This window comes from Oncorhynchus mykiss, chromosome 6, assembly GCF_057628025.1.
Source record: "Oncorhynchus mykiss isolate SJ-2025 chromosome 6, ASM5762802v1, whole genome shotgun sequence".
Lineage (NCBI taxonomy): Eukaryota > Metazoa > Chordata > Actinopteri > Salmoniformes > Salmonidae > Oncorhynchus > Oncorhynchus mykiss.
The window spans coordinates 75,198,400-75,217,894 of record NC_143027.1 but is presented as its reverse complement, the minus strand read 5'-3'; the positions used below and the strand labels follow the sequence as shown (position 1 = coordinate 75,217,894).

At 41.6% G+C, this 19,495-nt stretch overlaps 2 protein-coding genes across 4 annotated transcripts in view; one reads left to right on the top strand and one right to left on the bottom strand.

Annotated features, from left to right (window-relative positions):
* Positions 1 to 562: 562 nt before the first annotated feature.
* On the bottom strand, positions 563 to 8,708 carry LOC110526584 (protein LSM14 homolog). Of its 2 annotated transcripts, none has more exons than XM_021607679.3 (9): positions 8,378 to 8,708; positions 7,613 to 7,776; positions 7,361 to 7,508; positions 5,072 to 5,260; positions 4,771 to 4,845; positions 4,391 to 4,570; positions 4,027 to 4,198; positions 3,605 to 3,884; positions 563 to 3,395 (listed from the first exon to the last, which is right to left on the bottom strand). In XM_021607679.3, exons 1-9 carry the CDS (start codon positions 8,496 to 8,498, stop codon positions 3,372 to 3,374), a joined length of 1,353 nt encoding a protein of 450 aa, XP_021463354.1. In that variant the 5' UTR covers positions 8,499 to 8,708; the 3' UTR covers positions 563 to 3,371. The 2 variants fall into 2 exon arrangements, with proteins under 2 accessions (XP_021463354.1, XP_021463355.1); XM_021607680.3 differs by having other exon boundaries at positions 563 to 3,392.
* A 740-nt stretch (positions 8,709 to 9,448) lies between these two features.
* LOC110526966 (transcription initiation factor TFIID subunit 4) overlaps positions 9,449 to 19,495 on the top strand; it is a 108,606-nt gene continuing 98,559 nt past the window's right edge. The window contains exons 1-2 of one of the 2 annotated variants that reach the window (XM_036980974.2): positions 9,449 to 10,796; positions 16,486 to 16,646. In XM_036980974.2, the coding sequence (XP_036836869.2) occupies positions 9,515 to 10,796; positions 16,486 to 16,646 (1,443 nt within the window). In that variant the 5' untranslated portion in view covers positions 9,449 to 9,514. Of the gene's footprint in view, positions 10,797 to 16,485; positions 16,653 to 19,495 lie in introns of both variants that reach the window. The other variant, XM_090238867.1, reaches the window with a different exon arrangement.

Below are 19,495 nucleotides of genomic sequence, written 5' to 3'. Positions count from 1 at the left end.
ACTAGTGGAAAAAGGGATTTTCGTCGAACGTTTGCCCGTTCAATTTCAATCCAGTGCCTTGTCTTTACAAGGGACTTTACAAGGGACTGGATTGATCTGTGGATAGGCTAATTGATGCTTCCTGCTATATCAAGTTCATCTATCCAGTTGTTTTGGACAGGAGTAGGACTCAGGGTAGGACGAGAAGTAGCTAGGGAGCGAAGTGAAAAAACGTCCCGTGCCCGTGCTAGTGCGCATGTCAAAATCTAATGAAACTTCAGAAAAAGTCAACCCAATGCTTTCTACAGAAGCATGTCTATAAAAAAATATAACTTAAATACATTTTCAAACTACATATACATGTTCCCCCTTCTCTAGAAAACACCATGACCACATATTTCAAATGGTAACTGAAAAGCCCTAAAAAGTCATAAAACGATGACATACACAAATGCTATGAGCCTGGAAGGTTTGCTAGAAGGCAATAATTACATTTCGCCTAAAATCTTGAAAAATATCTGAACTGAGTAGTGTCCACAATTCTTGGAAGGCAACTCGACTGTCAATATAATAAACAAGGAGATGGCTATTGAACAATTGTTTATTTTTATAGAGTAAAAACCTGTCTGCAGAGGGTCGGCCCACTTGAAGTACACCATGCTGTTCAACTGCCTTATTTAGAAACAATATCTGGCTTTATTATTCCAGAGGTCGGAAGAAGTAACTAATGTAATCAAAACTTTACAGCAATATGTAGGTAATATGTACTGTTTGAAATCTCAAATTAGCTCTGGACCTTACACCGATGTGGTTATTGCAACTGCCCAGGCTCCTGTGTATAATCCTTGTTCGGAGTCATTATTTTGTGTTTTATCACAAGGCATGGCTGCCATAGCCCCATACAAGCCACCCTGATCTCACAAGCTCACAGATCAGGATGATTTGTACGAGGCTAAGGCTGCCATACATTGCTCTGTATTATCAATCTGTACAACAATTCAGTCAAACTGCACATTTATGAACTACAGGATATATTGGCCTAGCTGCCCAACATTTTTTATGTTCTAGATCAGGTTTATCTTGTAGTGTTTTCAAATAGTACAGCTTACATATTGTCATCATACTGTATGTAGGTCAATTGAGAGAAAGATAAATGCATAACCCTCCTTCTAGCACTCTCAAACATACTGACAAAAAGTGAGAACATCTGAAAAATCCACCCCCTTATCCACTGGTCTCAACATCCAGTTCACATCCCTTTATCTTAAAAAAAGAAAATATCCCATTAAAAATCTGAATCGCCCCAAGAGGTATGATTTTATGGACAATCCTCCAAACTGCAAGTGCTGGACAATAGACAGTGCTCAATAGACTTCCCCAAGCATGGGGAAAGGGACAAACATTGCAAGCTTAAAGCACCGATGCGGTTTATTACAAATGCTGGAATTGGATCACTAGGAATTCTTCCAGAAGCTTAGTAGATTGGTTTTAAGGCCTGGAGTAACTTCACTACTTTTCATCTAACTTCTTCCAACAAGTGAATTTGTTTCCTTCAACCTCATGTAAACTTAGCGGTTGGACTTAAAATAAATCTATGAATGTATACTCAAACCTAGTTGTGCAGAATATTATCTCTGATGGCTGAAGATTTTTCCCAAGTTATACAGCCCTTACTCTCCCCAACATATTGCCACTTCAACAAATTGATGTTCTTTTTTTCAGGACAAGCTTACGTTAGAATCACTTGTGTGCCAGGCTACTACAATGTCAATACAGCTGGTGAATGATACTATTATTCACTGAAGTTACATTAGTGGGACTGAAAAACAAAAAACACCAGCATCTTTGTTTCGAGTTGAGCACACCAGATTGTTTTTTCAGATGCAACACCATACAAGGGCCAAGCATGCCAATAGACCATCAGGCAAAGCAAGATTGTCTGCTAGAAAAATGTCAACATACATCTGTAACACTTGTTGAATTGCAAATTGTTTTGAAACAAACAGAATAAGTAGCCCAATGCTCCCAGTCGTATTCCATACTGGGGACAAGATCAATCTGGTTACACAGCAGTCTAGGCCAGAAGCAGCCATCTTCTCTTGCAGGGCAAACATTTAGAGGTCAACAATGATTTAATACCATAGACACTTGTTAAGCGGCTAGTTAAAACATGGCAGTTATTTCATATTCAAGCGCTGGGGAGATGAAGGCTAGCTAGACATTTCTAATGACTGATGCTCCAAGTTCAGCCATGATTGTTGCAGAAAAGCCTCCTTTGACGACATTGACTACACTAAAAAGAGCAATAGTCACCAACACTACATTTAACAAAAATATGCCAGAGCAAATATGTGCAGCACACCCCATCACAAGGACTGCAGTCCTTCCCAACATGACCTGTAGTTGGTGACCAGCATTAGCAGGTGTTGGGAACCACAGGGCATGCTTAGGGGTAGAGAAAACATCCCAAAACCTCTGAATCAATTCATTCATATGCATTTCTAAAACCAGAAGTTAAGTGGCAACCACAAAATATCTTTGGTGCAGAAATAACAGCGTGATGCAGTAGAAATACATTCATTCAATATTCAGTAAGATTATAAAACAAATGATCCCGATTAGTGAAAACGCTCCAAAATGTTTTCAGGATGTCTGACCTACTCCGATCTTGTATAAATAGCTTAAAGGTCTGAACTGACTACCTTAATTAGAAAGCAGGAGCTCTACAACAACAAAAGTGAGCCTATGATGTAAACCACTTATCTACTTGATGTACCCCAAGAACATTTACATTTTAGTCTTTTAGCAGGAACACTGAAACAATAGTTTAAGAAACTTGGCAAAGTACAGCAGAACGTCAAAACACGGGATAAACGGCTAAGAAATAGACTAGGAAAATATAAAAAACAAAAACTGTGACCCGACAGGCTATGTAGGATTTTAGTGCTCCTAAGGTACATTGCAGGATATATCCCCAAAAAATAAAGCTATTTTTCAGTGATCAAAGTACTCACAGTATCAGCGGGATTCTGCATACATCTTTACACAACAGAACATTATCAAATACAATTTTAGTAAGAAAGGAACTCAAATAGATGCAAAAATACTGAATAATTCCACTGGAGTACAATATTTACACAAGTTCTTGTCACTCTGATTACTGTATAATATCAAACAATGCTCAAATTCTCAAAAGCACATTATAATCCTTTGTTGTATTTTTGGGAGAAAAAAAATGAAATTGGTAAAGAAACTGCATTCACACCCGTTGAAATCAAGCAGTCAACCCCAGTGCTGGTGGGAAATTTACAGAGTATGTTGTCAATCTTTTTGACAAATATTTCTGGACCATGAAGGGCTACGATTCTTGGTGGATCCATCTCTCTGGTACACTACGCGGCCACTTTGTTATCCTTCTGGAATAAAGCAAAACATGTTTAGACTTGAACACGCATCCAGCCTTCAATAATATCGAAACAGTCTTGCATCATATTGAACTTTACTTGCATTATAAGTGTGATGTTGGGTTGTCCTGTCCTTTGTTGCGAGTGTGTGCTTATGTACATTTAACTTTGGAATAATAAAATCACCAATATTTTTACATGTGGTGTAAGGAATGATTTACCCTGTATTCATATTCAACGAACTCCCGGCCACCTCTGCTGCTTCCTCGGAATCCTCCCCTGAAGCCAGGTGGGGCCCCGCGGGGGGGTCCAAAGGAACCTCTGCTCATGGCACGCCCTCTGCCCCCACGGAAGCCCACGCCGCCACGACTTCCTCTGAAGCCTCCTCGGCCTCGGTTGTGCCTCAGTGGAATGCCAAAGGTCTCCGAATTCATCCTCCTCTCCTCAGCCCAAGTCTGCCTTCTTGGGAATCCTGAACCGCCAGATCGCTCCGCTGCTTTCCTGTAAATACAAAATGAGACCTTTAATGCCAAAGACTAACCTAACCGACATGCTTTGGATTTCAATTAGTATGAGACACTATCAATACCACAAAGCACAAATAAAAATAGAAAAATTGTTTAAGAGAGCAAAAGGGACATGCCTTGTATCATCAGAAGATATGTTATCAAAGAAGGACTTAGTCTTGTCGTAGTAAACGTTGGCCACCACAGGTTCCTCTTCCTCAGCATTGCCTTCACTGTTCTGGGTCTCCACTCCAGAATCTGCCTTCTCATCTCCATTAAGAGCCTTCTCTGGTTTATCAGGCTTGTCATCTATGTTAGACAATTAAAAAAGGGGTACAACATTTCTTCATAAACTTGGATTAAGATAAGAGGATAAAAAGAGTACACAAAAATTGACAAGTTCCAAGTCAACAGTGGCAGCCTGGGAATTTAGGTAGGAACCCAGGCTAGGCCATGACATTACTGCTGCATGGAACATGCTATAATAATTACAAATAGTACCTTTCAGTTTGAGTTTGCTCTGAAACTCTTTTTCAATCTCCTCCTTGTTGAACTGAGCGTTGGCAGTCTCAAAGTCAAAGTCTTGATCAAACTTCATGGGACCGTCCCTGTGTGGGTTGAAACGGCCTCTTCCACGGTGACCACCTCCACGACCACGGCGCTGAGGGGGAGGACCACCGGCTGGGAAGACAAGACAGCAGAGTCAGACAAACAATAGCAAAGTAACCTTTAAATTATATTTAGTTTGAATGCATATAGATCTTATTTTGACAGAAAAACATGGGCACATTAACACTAGTAAGCCAGTGTACAACAGAAGCTAGGGCGAGAGCTTAAAACAGGTTAACAAGTACACTGGTATTTCATGAGAACCGACTCACCACATTGACGGTGATTCCGGTTGTCGCCACCACCTTGCTCGGAATCTGTTCTGGGTATTTTCTGAACCTCAGGGCCTAAAAAAAGGCACAAAATAAAAGGGCCAAACTCACAATTATTTTGGCATATCAGTCAAGAGCAACAATATTCTAAACTAGAAAGCCATATGGCCAGGTTCTTCACTTAGAGAGATAGGCAATCAAGCAATTGTTCTAAACAGGCAATGTAGACTAGTCTGTGTGACAGCAGTGTATTGTGGACATTCAGGCCAAGCCTGGCTACAGCCTCCCCTGCCAGCCTCACCCCTCCTCTGTTCCAGGATGTCTGGAGGCTTCTGGTTGCCCAGGGTAGTGATGGGCCTGGCTGATGGGCCAGCTGGGCTCCTTTGTCCCACTGGTGCAGGTGCAGCAGGGGCAGTGGTGGGGGAAGTCTGCACTGCCTGCTCCAAGGAAGGGCTCTTCCTCAGAGTGTCCAGCTGGGGACTGGTGCGACCTAGAGGACAAGGCAGGGGTTAGCCCAAGATGTACTGTTTACCTCTTGGGGCTAGAGGGCAGTATTTTCACATCCGGATGAAAAGCATGCCCAGAGTAAACTGCCTGCTACTAAGGCCCAGAAGCTAGGATATGCATATTATTAGTAGAGTTGGATAGAAAACACTGAAGTTTCTAAAACTGTTTGAATGATGTCTGAGTATAGCAGAACTCATATGGCAGGCAAAAACCTGAGAAAAATCCAACCAGGAAGTGGGAAATCTGAGGTTTGTAGTTTTTCAAGTGATTGCCTATCCAATATCCTGTGTAAATGGGGTCAGATTGCACTTCCTAAGGCTTCCAGTAGATGTTAACAGTCTTTAGAAAGTTGTTTCAGGCCTCTATTGTGAAAGGAGAGAGAATAAGAGCACAGAGTTGTTTATCACGCGTGGCGTGAGCTCCGTTCCCTGTCTAATGACAATGGAATTGTCCGGTTGGAATATTATTGAAGATTTATGATAAAAACATCCTAAAGATTTTTCTTTAATGGAACCTTTTTGACTTTGTCTGGACTTAGTGCCCGTTCTTTGTGCATTTGGATTTGTGAACTAAACGCGAACAAAAAGGAGGTATTTGGACATAAAGATGGACTTATCAAACAAAACAAACATTTATTGTGGAACTGGGATTCCTGGTAGTGCATTCCGGTGAAGATCAAAAGGTAAGTGAATATTTATAACTGACTTTTGTTGACTCCACAACTTGGCGGGTGTATGTATGGCTTGTTTTGGCGGCTGAGCGCTGCACTCAAGATTATCTCATGGTGTGCTTTCGCCGTAAACGCTTTTTTGAAATCTGACACAGCAGTTGCATTAAGGAGAAGTTTATCTTTAAGGAGCCAACTGTTGCTCTTTAAGGTCCAAGGAAATTATGATATATTTAAAAGGTAGACTGGCTCTGGCAGCCAACACAGCCAAATTATTTTACCCCCTTTCCTCCCCAATTATTCGATCTTGGTTCATCGCTGCAGCTCCCCAATGGGCTCGGGAGAGGCGAAGTCATGCGTCCACTGAAACTCCACCTAACCGCGCACCCGCCAGCTTAACCCGGAAGCCAGCCGTACCAATGTGTCAGCCTCCCCTGCTGGAAACTGGCATAGGTGGTGAGCCTGCAGGCACCCGGCCCACCACAAAGAGTCGCTAGAGTGCAATGAGTCAAGTAAAGCCCCACTGGCCAAACCCATCCCCTAACCCGGATGACGCTGGGCTAATTACGAGCGGTCCTATCGGACTCCCGACCACGGCCGGTTGTGGCACATATGAAGCTGGGACTGTAGTAACACCTCTAGCACTCATGCAGTGCCTTAGACCTCTGCTCCACTCGGGAGCCCCAGATACTCAATTTAAACACGAAATCGATTATAAATTGCAATACGGTTCTAGAAACAAATCCCTTTACTTTCAAAATTATTCCACAACTGCAAAATATACACTTACTGTACACTTTTAACCAGCTTTATCAGTTGAAGCAAACAGTATTTTTCAGTGTCACATTTCTGGCAACCTTCTACAGTTACACACAGGTGTTTGGAGTATGCTAGATAGCTAATTAGCACAGGTAGTGCCTCTGTCTTCCATAAACACACGCTGTAACATGGAGATATGGCCATGTGGGAACACTAACCCAATAAAAAAGGTGTATCACTAACCTTTTCTTTAATTATTTTCTCACTGATATTAAAGATAAGATCCTTATGCCTCCAAAACCGTACCACAAGTGACATGTTACTGTTCAGACCGAGCGCTGGGGCTCTTAACACAACTCCCCCATATAGAAGACACCTTAGTTCAATTACTTGTGTAATGCACTGGAACAGAGTCATGATCAAAGGCAGGTTGTGTGATTATAATAATGCAAGAAGTGCAGTTCTCCACTGATGTTAACTGCAAGTAAGATACTGCATAGAACATACAATTGCATGATATTGAGAGGCAGATATGCTAAAGAAAAAAGTACTAGCTCCAACAGCATTACACACTGACAATACAAGAGCTTTCAATATCATTCTTCATTTTATCTCACAGATGATAGAATGGCAAATCAACAAGATGAATGTACCAACCTCCACCGACAACTCCAAACTGCTGGGACACCAGGGGGCTGGGGTTAAACTGGCTGTAAGGGGGGACAGGAGCCCTGCCGCTAAAGGGTGCATATGAGCCCACAGACTGGAATGATGGGGGTGGAGCATTGGTGGATCCAATAGAGGACTGGGGAAAACAAAATGTTAAACAACCATATACAGAACTATTAAATATGTAAACAGCAAATACATTTGCCACTGAATCATTGACTAGATCAATGTCCTGCTTACTTGAACAATGGCAGGGTCCTGAGGCAGGGAGCTGGTGGCTTTTGGTGGCTCGCAAACAGTCAGGTCCTTGATGTCACTCCCTCTGAAGATTATGTACTCGAAGACTTCATCCCGTGGTGGAATTGGCCTGTCAGTAGGGCGGTCCTCAGTGCCAAAGGAGCGGACTGTTTGGATAAACAAATGCAGAGACAAATTACATTGATTTCCTGCCAGATCATCCACCATTCATTGTACAGTCTAGTATTGACAAAATGAAACGCCGTACAGAACGTAAACAAAGGACGCAAGTGAGCGCATGCACATACCAGTGCAAACAGGCAGCTAGCTAGCTGCCACCGGAGGAACAACAATAGAACGGTCGCTAGTTAGCTAACTTGCACTTTCTAGCCATCAAATTAAGGTCAACATCGTTAGCATTTTATCTAGCCGATTTCCCGTCCACATTAACCGCTAACGTTTACTATCTAATCGTGCAAGTTAGCTGAAGTGATAAACCGGTCAGCTAAACAATGCACCAACAAAGCATGAATGAAACAGGCCAGAGCGTTTGCAGTGAAACGAGCTAGTTAAATTAGCTCTGCTAACTTAAACTAGCCTGCCACACGCATGATTACGCATTTGACAAAGCTAGCTACTAGCCATGCTAACTAGCATTGTGAACAATTTGACAGTGACAGACTAAATGCCTGCACCTCATTGCTAGTTAAAAAACGATGTTTTCAATTTATCGACTTATTTGATTGCAAGGTATACGTTTTAGCTTACCTTTGGCGAGGGCAACAGTCGAATTTTCGGTGTCAATTGTGTATAAAATCCCCTCATAGCGAATCTCGGCCTTCGAGATTAGGCTAATTTTACTCCCGATGTAGGGTGTCCCTCCACTCATACCGTCTTCCTTTTTATTTGAGTGTGGGAAATAAATATATATCTTCCAAAAGTATATGGAAAGTAGCTAGCTACGTTATTTAGTCCTGTTTGCACACTTCTAACAAAGATTATTGCTCGTTCGTTCTTCCACCAATTTGCTAGCACAACGACATGGCCGTTTTCTTATGATGCCTTGCCTCACCGCAAAGAATGGTGGGAAATCGTCTCTGTCAACCGTAGATATCGCGAGTTTTCACGGGATCATTGCTACCTTTCAAAGATTACTGATCTAAGGTTAGTTTTGTGTTTCTCTCCCTTCTGGATACTTTCTGGGATTGGGAGAGGGCAAACTGATCCTAGATCTGAGACTGCCAACTACAGTTTATGTACATTTTCCATCGCTGCCACTGGATACCTTATCGCCCATCTCTCTCGCCCACCCCGTATGCATAAAAATACATAAAAAGACAACGTTTGTTTAATTAAGCAGTTTCCACACATGTATCATGTATTTTAATGTAATCTGCAATAAATGCAAGGGTGCAGTTGCAATCTGCTTCATCTAACAAAATGTCCTTCCAGCAATTCTAACAAACCAGCAGCCAGCCAGCCAAAGCTAGCCGAAGCAACAAACCTTGATAGGTGAAATTAGGTGAAGGTGAAATTATTTGGTGCGGAAACTACTAAGTATTTCCAGTCGTCTCTTTGGCAAGTGTCAAAATAAAATCTCTATGACAAATAAAATATGTCCTAGGGACCATATGCTACTCTCCCAGACTAAAGCCTATTTTCATTGCCATAATAAAATGTGAGGTTTCTGAGTTTCTGTGAGAACTCCCACTTTATTACGTGCTGAAATGTAACGTGCTAAACAATTTCCTTACAGTATTTTGTTTGGAAATACATTTATTAATCAATGAAATTTGAAAAAAACTATTGGCTCTTTGACGTCAGATTAATTCCCACAATGCCTAGTAACACGCTTGCGCATTTCACTCATTTACACTTTTTTTAGACAGCGATCTATGATCAAAGATGGCGAGCACCTCCGACCCACTGGAAGATATGCTATTTTCTGAGGTGGATGAAAAAGCTGTGAGCGATTTAGTGGGCTCTTTGGAGTCACAACTTGTTGGACAAAGCAACCCTGCAGATACTCAGTCGGAAAACAGAGGTGCTGGGTGTACATTCACTGCAAACCATCACTTAGGGAAAACGCTACCAGCCCAAGTGGGTACTACACTAGTACAGCAGCAACAAGGACAACATAAAGCTGGGATGCACCAGGAGAAAAACTCTAAAGAAATTAGCTTAGAGAAAACTGTTACATCTTCTTCGCTGAGTTCTATTCCGTCCTTTGAGGAAGCTTCCACCACTTCAGGGACTGGAGTAAACGCTACCAAGAGCGGTTTGCAATCACATGGAACATCGTCTATCACAACACTACCTGCATTTGGTGGTGTAGCAACTTCTCCGCTTGTCAACAGCATCAGCAGCACCACTACCAGCCGAGGTTCCGCTCTGGCTTCAGGTCAGACATCAACAGACATTGTCGATCATCCAAGAAAACGTATAACTGCATCGTTACGGAGTGCATCCGCGGGAATACAGAGTTTGAACGGTACCGGAGGAGCGGTAACGTCAAGGAATAATCCCCCTGCGGCGGGAACTGCTGCGTTGATTAGCAGTGCAAGTGCAGCAAACTCAAGTCGGACCGTTGACGTTACATCTTGTGTAAATACGACGAATTTCACTTTATCTAACTCCAGAATTTCTTCAACTCAATCAGCGATTCCCCTGGATAAGGGGACTCCTACTATTGCTTTGCAAAGACTACCAAATCACATTGTAGCGAGCATCGCACATAATGGAAATGGCACTACCGTCTCGGCCTTGGTTAAACAAGGCGCGATAGGACCGATCACCTGTGCAGCAGCTTCGCAAGTGAACCACAAAAAAGAGGGTTCTGAAGCGAAGTCGGGCGCTCCCGTACAGTCCAAAATAGTCATGTCCAGTCCGTTAGGTGTTGTCAATTCCGTAATAAACTCTGTTTACTCTCCCTCTGCTGTTTCCAACATAGCAGCGGCGACTACAGCAAGTCATGTCATGGCAAAGCCTGCTGTCAATATTGTTGGACAAACAACAACTGTTGGAATGGTAAGGCCAGCGTCACCGGCTGTGGCCACAGCTACACAGCCTCTGCTTCGACCGGGAGTCCCAGCGGCTCAAAGGACTGTAGCCCCCCAGCTGATTGTCAGACCCCCCCAACAACCACAGACGACCATTCAACTGCCTCCTGGGTTTACCATCCCACCGGGTAAGGTGTTAGAAGGATGAATTGCTCTTCTCTTCAAATCAGAGCGGGGAAATCTGCTCAGATCAAAACAATGAAACTGGGCAGGTCTTTTTGAGAGCCCTGTGCTTTGTCATTACATCAATTGTGTACTTTAATGTAAAACATTACCTGGACATGTGATGTGTTCCTTCATCATTTCCCTGTTCACTTCCTGAAGATTCCCAAAGACGCAGCAGATTCTGAATGTGCTTTGGGCAAAGTAGCATTCATTTGATAAAACACCTGTCAATACAGATTACATCTGTAAATTCTATACAGCTTAAAGGAGAAGTCGTTTTTACAACAAAATCTCTATTTCTGATGTAAATGTCATCTTATAGAAGGGCCCAGACACCTTTTGTGTGATTTCACATGTTTTTGAGAAACTTGCCCCACCAGCAAATCTCTTCTCCTCGTTGTGTAGTATAGGGGCCCTGAAAAAACACGAACAAAGGCTCCAAAAACAAATGCTTCCTTTTTTGTCAGTATAGTGATGCAGGTCTTTTAGATATTTTACATATGCAATTGTGCCATTCCGAACTTTGTCCGCAACATTATAGACGCTTTGTTGTGGCTCGAGCGATACATTTCTGTCCATTTTACAGGTAACTGCCAAAATAAAGGAAACACTTGAGTAAATGATGGGTACAAAGTATCCAAAGAATCTATGCCAAGGCACACTGAAGCTGTTCTTGCGTCTCGTGGTGTCCCAACGTGCTATTAAAATGCTTTATGTTGGTGTTTCCTTTATTTTGGCAGAGACCTGTAGCAGAAGGCTACATGGAGAATGGAACAGCTGGATAGGGGAAACAGCTCAAGTTGTGCAAAAGGGAATATAACATTGCGGATAAAGTTTGGAATGACAATTTGTGTATAACATCTAAAGAACTGCGTCACTATACTGAGAACTTTTTTTTTTCTAAGAGGATGTATTTGCTTGTTTCTGGAGCCTTTGTTCATGCTTTTTCAGGGGCCCCATATTACACAACAGATGAGAAAGTGATTTGTTGTTGGCTGTAAGTTTCTCAAACATGTGAAATCACAAAGGTTGTCTGGACCCTACAACGTCCAATTTCCATTTAAAAATAAGATTTGGTTGTAAAAAAATAAAAAAAATAAAAAATATCCTTTACATCTGTATTGATTTTAGGTTAATTCTGTATCATGTTGTAGAAATATCTGAAATTGAATAAAGTTATTACATGATTCATGACACCCATTATCAACACAACACAAAGATCACAACCAAGACTGCATGTGAGCAAGATGTTTGCTGCTCAGTTGGTATGGTGACAAAAATGCCTACTGGTATACTGAATATAATATACAGTATATTTCAATGGCATTGACAATATGACAGAACACAGTACACAATGGCATGCATCATTCCAGTTCTAAGAAAGTTCCACGCATCTGTTAGATTTTTCTGACATCACAAGCGTTCACATACAGTGGGGCAAAAAAGTATTTAGTCAGCCACCAATTGTGCAAGTTCTCCCACTTACAAATATGAGAGAGGCCTGTAAGTTTCATCATAGGTACACTTCAACTATGACTGACAAAATGAGAAAAAAAAAATCCAGAAAATCACATTGTACGATTTTTAATGAATTTATTTGCAAATTATGGTGGAAAATAAGTATTTGGTCAATAACAAAAGTTTATCTCAATACTTTGTTATATACCCTTTGTTGGCAATGACAGAGGTCAAACGTTTTCTGTAAGTCTTCACAAGGTTTTCACACACTGTTGCTGGTATTTTGGCCCATTCCTCCATGCAGATCTCCTCTAGAGCAGTGATGTTTTGGGGCTGTTGCTGGGCAACACGGACTTTCAACTCCCTCCAAAGATTTTCTATGGGGTTGAGATCTGGAGACTAGCTAGGCCACTCCAGGACCTTGAAATGCTTCTTACGAAGCCACTCCTTCGTTGCCCGGGCGGTGTGTTTGGGATCATTGTCATGCTGAAAGACCCAGCCACGTTTCATCTTCAATGCCCTTGCTGATGGAAGGAGGTTTTCACTCAAAATCTCACGATACATGGCCCCATTCATTCCTTTACATGGATCAGTCGTCCTGGTCCCTTTGCAGAAAAACAGCCACAAGGCATGATGTTTCCACCCCCATGCTTCACAGTAGGTATGGTGTTCTTTGGATGCAACTCAGCATTCTTTGTCCTCCAAACACAACGAGTTGAGTTTTTACCAAAAAGTTATATTTTGGTTTGATCTGACCATATGACATTCTCCCAATCTTCTTCTGGATCCTCCAAATGCTCTCTAGCAAACTTCAGACGGGCCTGGACATGTACTGGCTTAAGCAGGGGGACACGTCTGGCACTGCAGGATTTGAGCCCCTGGCGGCGTAGTGTGTTACTGATGGTAGGCTTTGTTACTTTGGTCCTAGCTCTCTGCAGGTCATTCACTAGGTCCCCCCGTGTGGTTCTGGGATTTTTGCTCACCGTTCTTGTGATCATTTTGACCACACGGGGTGAGATCTTGCGTGGAGCCCCAGATCGAGGGAGATTATCAGTGGTCTTGTATGTCTTCCATTTCCTAATAATTGCTCCCACAGTTGATTTCTTCAAACCAAGCTGCTTACCTATTGCAGATTCAGTCTTCCCAGCCTGGTGCAGGTCTACAATTTTGTTTCTGGTGTCCTTTGACAGCTCTTTTGTCTTGGCCATAGTGGAGTTTGGATTGTGACTGTTTGAGGTTGTGGACAGGTGTCTTTTATACTGATAACAAGTTCAAACAGGTGCCATTAATACAGGTAACGAGTGGAGGACAGAGGAGCCTCTTAAAGAAGAAGTTACAGGTCTGTGAGAGTCAGAAATCTTGCTTGATTGTAGGTGACCAAATACTTATTTTCCACCATAATTTGCAAATAAATTCATTAAAAATCATACAATGTGATTTTCTGGATTTTTTTCCTTCTCATTTTGTCTGTCATAGTTGAAGTGTACCTATGATGAAAATTACAGGCCTCCCTCATCTTTTTAAGTGGGAGAACTTGCACAATTGGTGGCTGACTAAATACTTTTTTGCCCCACTGTATTTTGCCAATGGGCAAGTTTAATGAAATGGCAGGACATAAAAAAACACCAGACATGATCTCCTCTATTGGTATTTATCTTTCAAAGTTGTTACAATGAGCTGCATGAGGCACGTGAAAGAGCAACTCAAGTTCTTCAAGAAAAAATATCACTGTGTTGGCCCAGCAGATGGATAGGCCTACTCATGCATTTTGTATGCACTCATTATTTTTTATATATTTTTTTATTTCACCTTTATTTAACCAGGTAGGCCAGTTGAGAACAAGTTCTCATTTACAACTGCGACCTGGCCAAGATAAAGCAAAGCAGTGCGACAAAACCAACACAGAGTTACACATAAACAAATGTGCAGTCAATAACACAAAATAAAATAAAAATAGAAACGTCTATGTACAATAATTACAATTTAGCATTAATACTGGAGTGATAGATGTGCAGATGATGAATGTGCAAGTAGCGATACTTGGTTGCAAAAGAACAAGAGGGTAAGTAATAATATGGGGATGAGGTCGGGTGTGCTATTTACAGATTGGCTGTGTACAGGTACAGTGATCGGTAAGCTGCTCAAACAGCTGATGCTTAAAGTTAGGGAGGGAGATATAAGACTCCAGCTTCAGAGATTTTTGCAATTGGTTCCAGTCATTGGCAACAGAGACCTGGAAGGAAAGACGGCCAAAGGAAGTGTTGGCTTTGGGGATGACCAGTGCAATATACCTGCCGGAGTGTGTGCTATGGGTGGGTGTTGCTATGGTGACCAGTGAGCAGAGATAAGGCGGGGCTTTACCTAGCAAACACTTATAGATGACCTGGAGCCAGTGGGTTTGGCGATGGATACGTAGTGAGGGCCAGCCAATGAGAGCATACAGGTCGCAGTGGTGTGTAGTATTTGGGGCTTTTGGTGATAAAACGGATGGCACTGTGATAGACTACATCCAGTTTGCTGAGTAGAGTGTTGGGGGCTATTTTGTAAATGACATCGCCGAAGTCAAGGATTGGTAGGATGGTCATTTTTACGAGGATATGTTTGGCGGCATGAGTGAAGGAGGCTTTGTTGCGAAATAGGAAGCCAATTCTAGATTTAATTTTGGATTGGAGATGCTTAATGTGAGTCTGGAAGGAGAGTTTACAGTCTAACCAGACACCTAGGTATTTATAGTTGTCCACATATTGTAAGTCAGAACCGTCCAGAGCAGAGATGCTAGTCGGGCGGGCAGGTGTGGGCAACGATCGGTTGAAGAGCATGCATTTAGTTTTACTTGTATTTAAGAGCAGTTGGAGGCCACGGAAGGAGAGTTGTATGTCATTGAAGCTCTTTGGAGGTTAGTTAAGTGTCCAAAGAAGGGCCAGATGTATACAGAATGGTATCGTCTGCGTGGAGGTGGATCAGAGAATCACCAGCAGCAAGAGCAACATACAGTCTAGCCAGACACCTAGGTATTTGTAGTTGTCCACATATTCTAGGTCAGAACCATCCAGAGTAGTGATGCTAGTCGGGCGGGAGGGTGTGGGCAGCAATCGGTTGAAGAGCATGCACTTAAGAAGAGCATGCACTTAACTTGTCTTAAAAACTTTGACTCAGTAGAGAATGCTGCTCAAAAACTTTGACTCAGTAGAGAATAAGAATAGGGACTTTAAAAAAATATATGAAAATGATCGACACCGACAATACTGATCACTTATTGCAGGCATTTTGCTGATATTTTGCTAGTAGCCTATATTAGAGAAATGTGAAGTTTGAAATTAAATAAGTTTACTAATATGGGTGATTGTTAATGGGACAATTGATGGCTACAACCATCAAACTAGTAGTAGTATAGAGGATGATTTAAAAAAACTGACGCATATTAATTTTATTAACTTATAGGTTTATTTATCGTTATTGCATCAATTCAGGCAATTTATTGCAATATGGATTTTTGTCCATATCACCCAGCTCTAGTGGAGATTAGACTTGCCACTGTCATATAATGCTCTCAAAGTTACACATTTTAAAATAAACAAATACAACACTATCTGGTATCCCATCCAGGGACTGACCAGGACCAACCCTGCTTAGCTTAAGAGGCAAACCAGCAGGGAGATGCAGGCTGGTATGTTGCAGTTTCAGTTGTTCCTCCGCAGAGATCTACACATTTTAAGTCACATAGGGCCTACTTGTGTCTGGACATTACTCTTATAGCATACCCATTAGCCTACCCAAAATGTTCAGTGATTAAAGTAGCTTTTGTGTTTTAGTGAAAACATTGTAATGTAATATAGTTACATTTTCTCTGAGTTAATCTAGAGGAGGCTTATGGAAATCTGTTTGAGGCGTTTATGTTCAGTAACAGATACACTGTGTAATAAAAGCTCTATCATTTCTCATTCTATTTGATGCTGATGTAAATGGAATGTACTGCTCTCATGGGCAGATTGAACATGGCATTAAGAAATCAGAATGAACATCAGAATTGATTCTACTGTTTCATAAATCCAACGTGATCTCCTTGTCACTTTCTAGGGTCACTATGTGACTGTAATAGGTGCATTTCATTGACAGCCAGCCCAGGTGCCTTTTATGTCAGTGTAATGACTTTGACTGAGTATATTGTGTGTGATTGCTCTGTCTGCACTCTAGGAATGGTGTTGGTGCGCACTGAGATGGGTCAGCTGGTGATGGTCCCACAGCAGGCCCTTGCCCAGGCACAGGCCCAAGCCCAGGCCCAGGCCCAGAACAACATCTCCCCCCGAACTGCCACCCCCACTGCAGGGGCCACCTTCAGAGCAACTACCCTACAGGTAAGAGTTACTACCCCACTGTCACTACCACAGTGTGACATGCCCTTAGTTGTTCAGTGAATCAGTTACACAGAGGGATATATTAATTCAAAAAGATGGATTTAGTTCATTACATTGAAAAAAAACAGTTGCTGAATGTATATAGCCGCTGGCTTTTGGGAAACTCATCATTTGATATTCCTTATGATGGAAAGGCCTGTATTGCATAGGATGTTGAAGTGGTAATCTATTTCATAGAAGACTAATCTACACACTGGGCTGCTCTAGGTAGCTAGGTTCTACCATTAGGTATAGTAGTAAATAATTTGACTGTCAAATATATGCAGACACATTCCCTGAGGATATCAAAAGAGATGAAGTGGTTATAGCCTGCCACCTAACTGTCTCTCTGTAGTCTCACTTTACATCACTGAAGCCTCTGAGACAATTGGAAGAGATTTATAGTAAACAAAATATAATCTACCTGATTTACATTATGTCAGTTTAGACATGTTACATTTGTCCGTTTTTTTTTTTTTAAATCAAGCTTTTATCCAGACTGGTCTGTATTTTACCCAAATATTTTACATTAGTATTGTGTTTTTATGTGTAATTATATAGTATTATTTTGATAGAGCAGTAGATCTGGATTAAGATCCTTATTTTAATGACTCTTCTGGGTCTCCTATTTTCAAATTTAAAGAGCTGCTAAATAGTACCCGCAAAACACCAGTCTCAACGTCAACACTGAAGAGGCAACTCCGGGATGCTGGCCTTCTAGGCAGAGTTGCAAAGAAAAAGCCATATCTTAGACTGGCCAATAAAAATAAAAGATTAAGATGGGCAAAATAACAGAGACACTGGGCAGAGGAACTCTGCCTAGAAGGCCAGCATCCCAGAGTCGCCTCGTCACTGTTGACGTTGAGACTGGTGTTTTGTGGGTAATAGAACTGTTTGGCCATAATGACCATCGTTATGTTTGGAGGAAAAAGGGGGAGGCTTGCAAGCCGAAGAACACCATCCCAACCGTGAAGCACATTGATTCACATTGTTGTGGGGGTGCTTTGCTGCAGGAGGGACTGGTGCAATTCACAAAATAGATGGCATCATGAGGATGGAACATTTTATGGATATATTGAAGCAACATCTCAAGACATCAGTCAGGAAGTTAAAAACAAGGACATTTCTAATTGACCCCAAACTTTTGAATGGTAGTGAAGCTGATATGGCTGACTTGCATAAACAAATGTGGTTTCTACTGACAATTGAGATGTACAAACTATGGCATAAGGGAATGAGCGGATAAGAGGCAATCCGTTATTTCGATTAAGACATTAATGAGCGAGCTAAGACGACCATAGTCAATATAACTATTTGTTCATCACTTTTGATATGTACAGCGTCAGAATTAAGAACATAGGCCTTTCTTACAGTATTCTCCCTGTACACCAAGTCAGAACCGTAGGATAAATGAAGGGGGCATATATGCAGACAATGAAATCTCTTACAATATTCAAGGATATTTCTCAAAGACAGGCTATAGGCTACATGTTTTAGGGTGAGGCACACTGTCTGCTAGCAGCTTACTACACAACATACACTTAGTATTACTTTCTTAGCTACATTATACATATCTCGCTGTCATATTACATAATTTATGCAGCAGCATACAAGACATTTTTGGACTCACCATTGTTGTGCTGCTCACTTGAACAGGAAGATGGCGCAGCGGTCCTTCTTGTGGGCAAATTTTGTCATAAAACTTTGTCATCAAAGTCTGGCATTCTCTGGATTTATGGTGCTTTTAAGACAACTGGGAACTCTGGAAAAAAAACCAAGGTTGAATCATTACGTCAGTGATCTTCAGGTCGGAGCTCTAGAAAGAGACCCAGTTTCCCGACTTGGAATTCCGAGTTGGATGACCGTTGAAAACACATTTTCCCAGTCTGAGCTCGTTTTTTTCTGAGTTCCCAGTTGTCTTGAGATTTCCCAGTTCCGAGTTTCCAGTTGTTTTGAACGCGGCAGAAGTCATGCTGCTGAATTGACAGCATGACCAATGTATTCAGCCTCTTCTGGCCCATGGTATTGCGTGTGAATATATATTTTTTTAATCTTGGAAATTAGACCCTTAAACCCAGACTTGGACCACAAATTTGACATGTGCAGGTATCCACTGATTTCTTACAAACCACTCATTGTTGAATTTGCGATTTCTAACTTGTTGTGTAATATTTTTGTCCAATGGCCGATAAGCACCGATACATTTGATCTATAATTCCTCTTCATATGACAATGATTGAAAAGGATTTGCCAGTAGATTGTCGATGTGATTCATGATGATGACTGCTTGTCTAGCTTGCCAGCTAAGATTTTGAAAGTATGATTTTGACATGATCATTCCAATCAAAGCTACAGTAGATACAATATAACGTGATTTGACGTAATTTTATCTGTGGCCAATGACCTTGAGCCTTCTTGGATGGGCAATTCATAATGTAAATCTATGTCAGCATTCAAGGGGGCTTGAATGCCCCCTTGAATGGCTGCCCTTCCATGACAGAAAGCTCTGAGCTAGGCTGAAACACCTGCACTTTGGAGCTGCCTTACTCAAGAAAGCAAAAAAGAGACCATGTTTGTATGCAGATTTATTCATTTTTTACATTTTTTTTTTACATTGTTTGCAAACTGATATGTGACACGCCTTAATGCTAAAATAACATGCCAAACAGGCAGCAAATGTTTTTGTCGCCTCTGATTCATTGTGAAACTTATTGTATTGATTCCAGAATGTGGTAGGAGGACTAACATGTTTCACAACTCTTGTTGGACAACTTGTCAGTAGAGCTGTCTGCTGAACTTGACTGTGCTTG

What these genes read in the sequence shown, in the direction of transcription:
- LOC110526584 (XM_021607679.3), bottom strand. Translation starts at nt 8,498, where the DNA reads ATGAGTGGAGGGACACCCTACATCGGGAGTAAAATTAGCCTAATCTCG. An exon ending in GACTGTTGCCCTCGCCAAAG is followed by an intron (nt 7,777 to 8,377) that starts GTAAGCTAAAAC and finishes TTATCCAAACAG; the next exon opens with TCCGCTCCTTTGGCACTGAG. An exon ending in AGGACCCTGCCATTGTTCAA is followed by an intron (nt 7,509 to 7,612) that starts GTAAGCAGGACA and finishes TGTTTTCCCCAG; the next exon opens with TCCTCTATTGGATCCACCAA.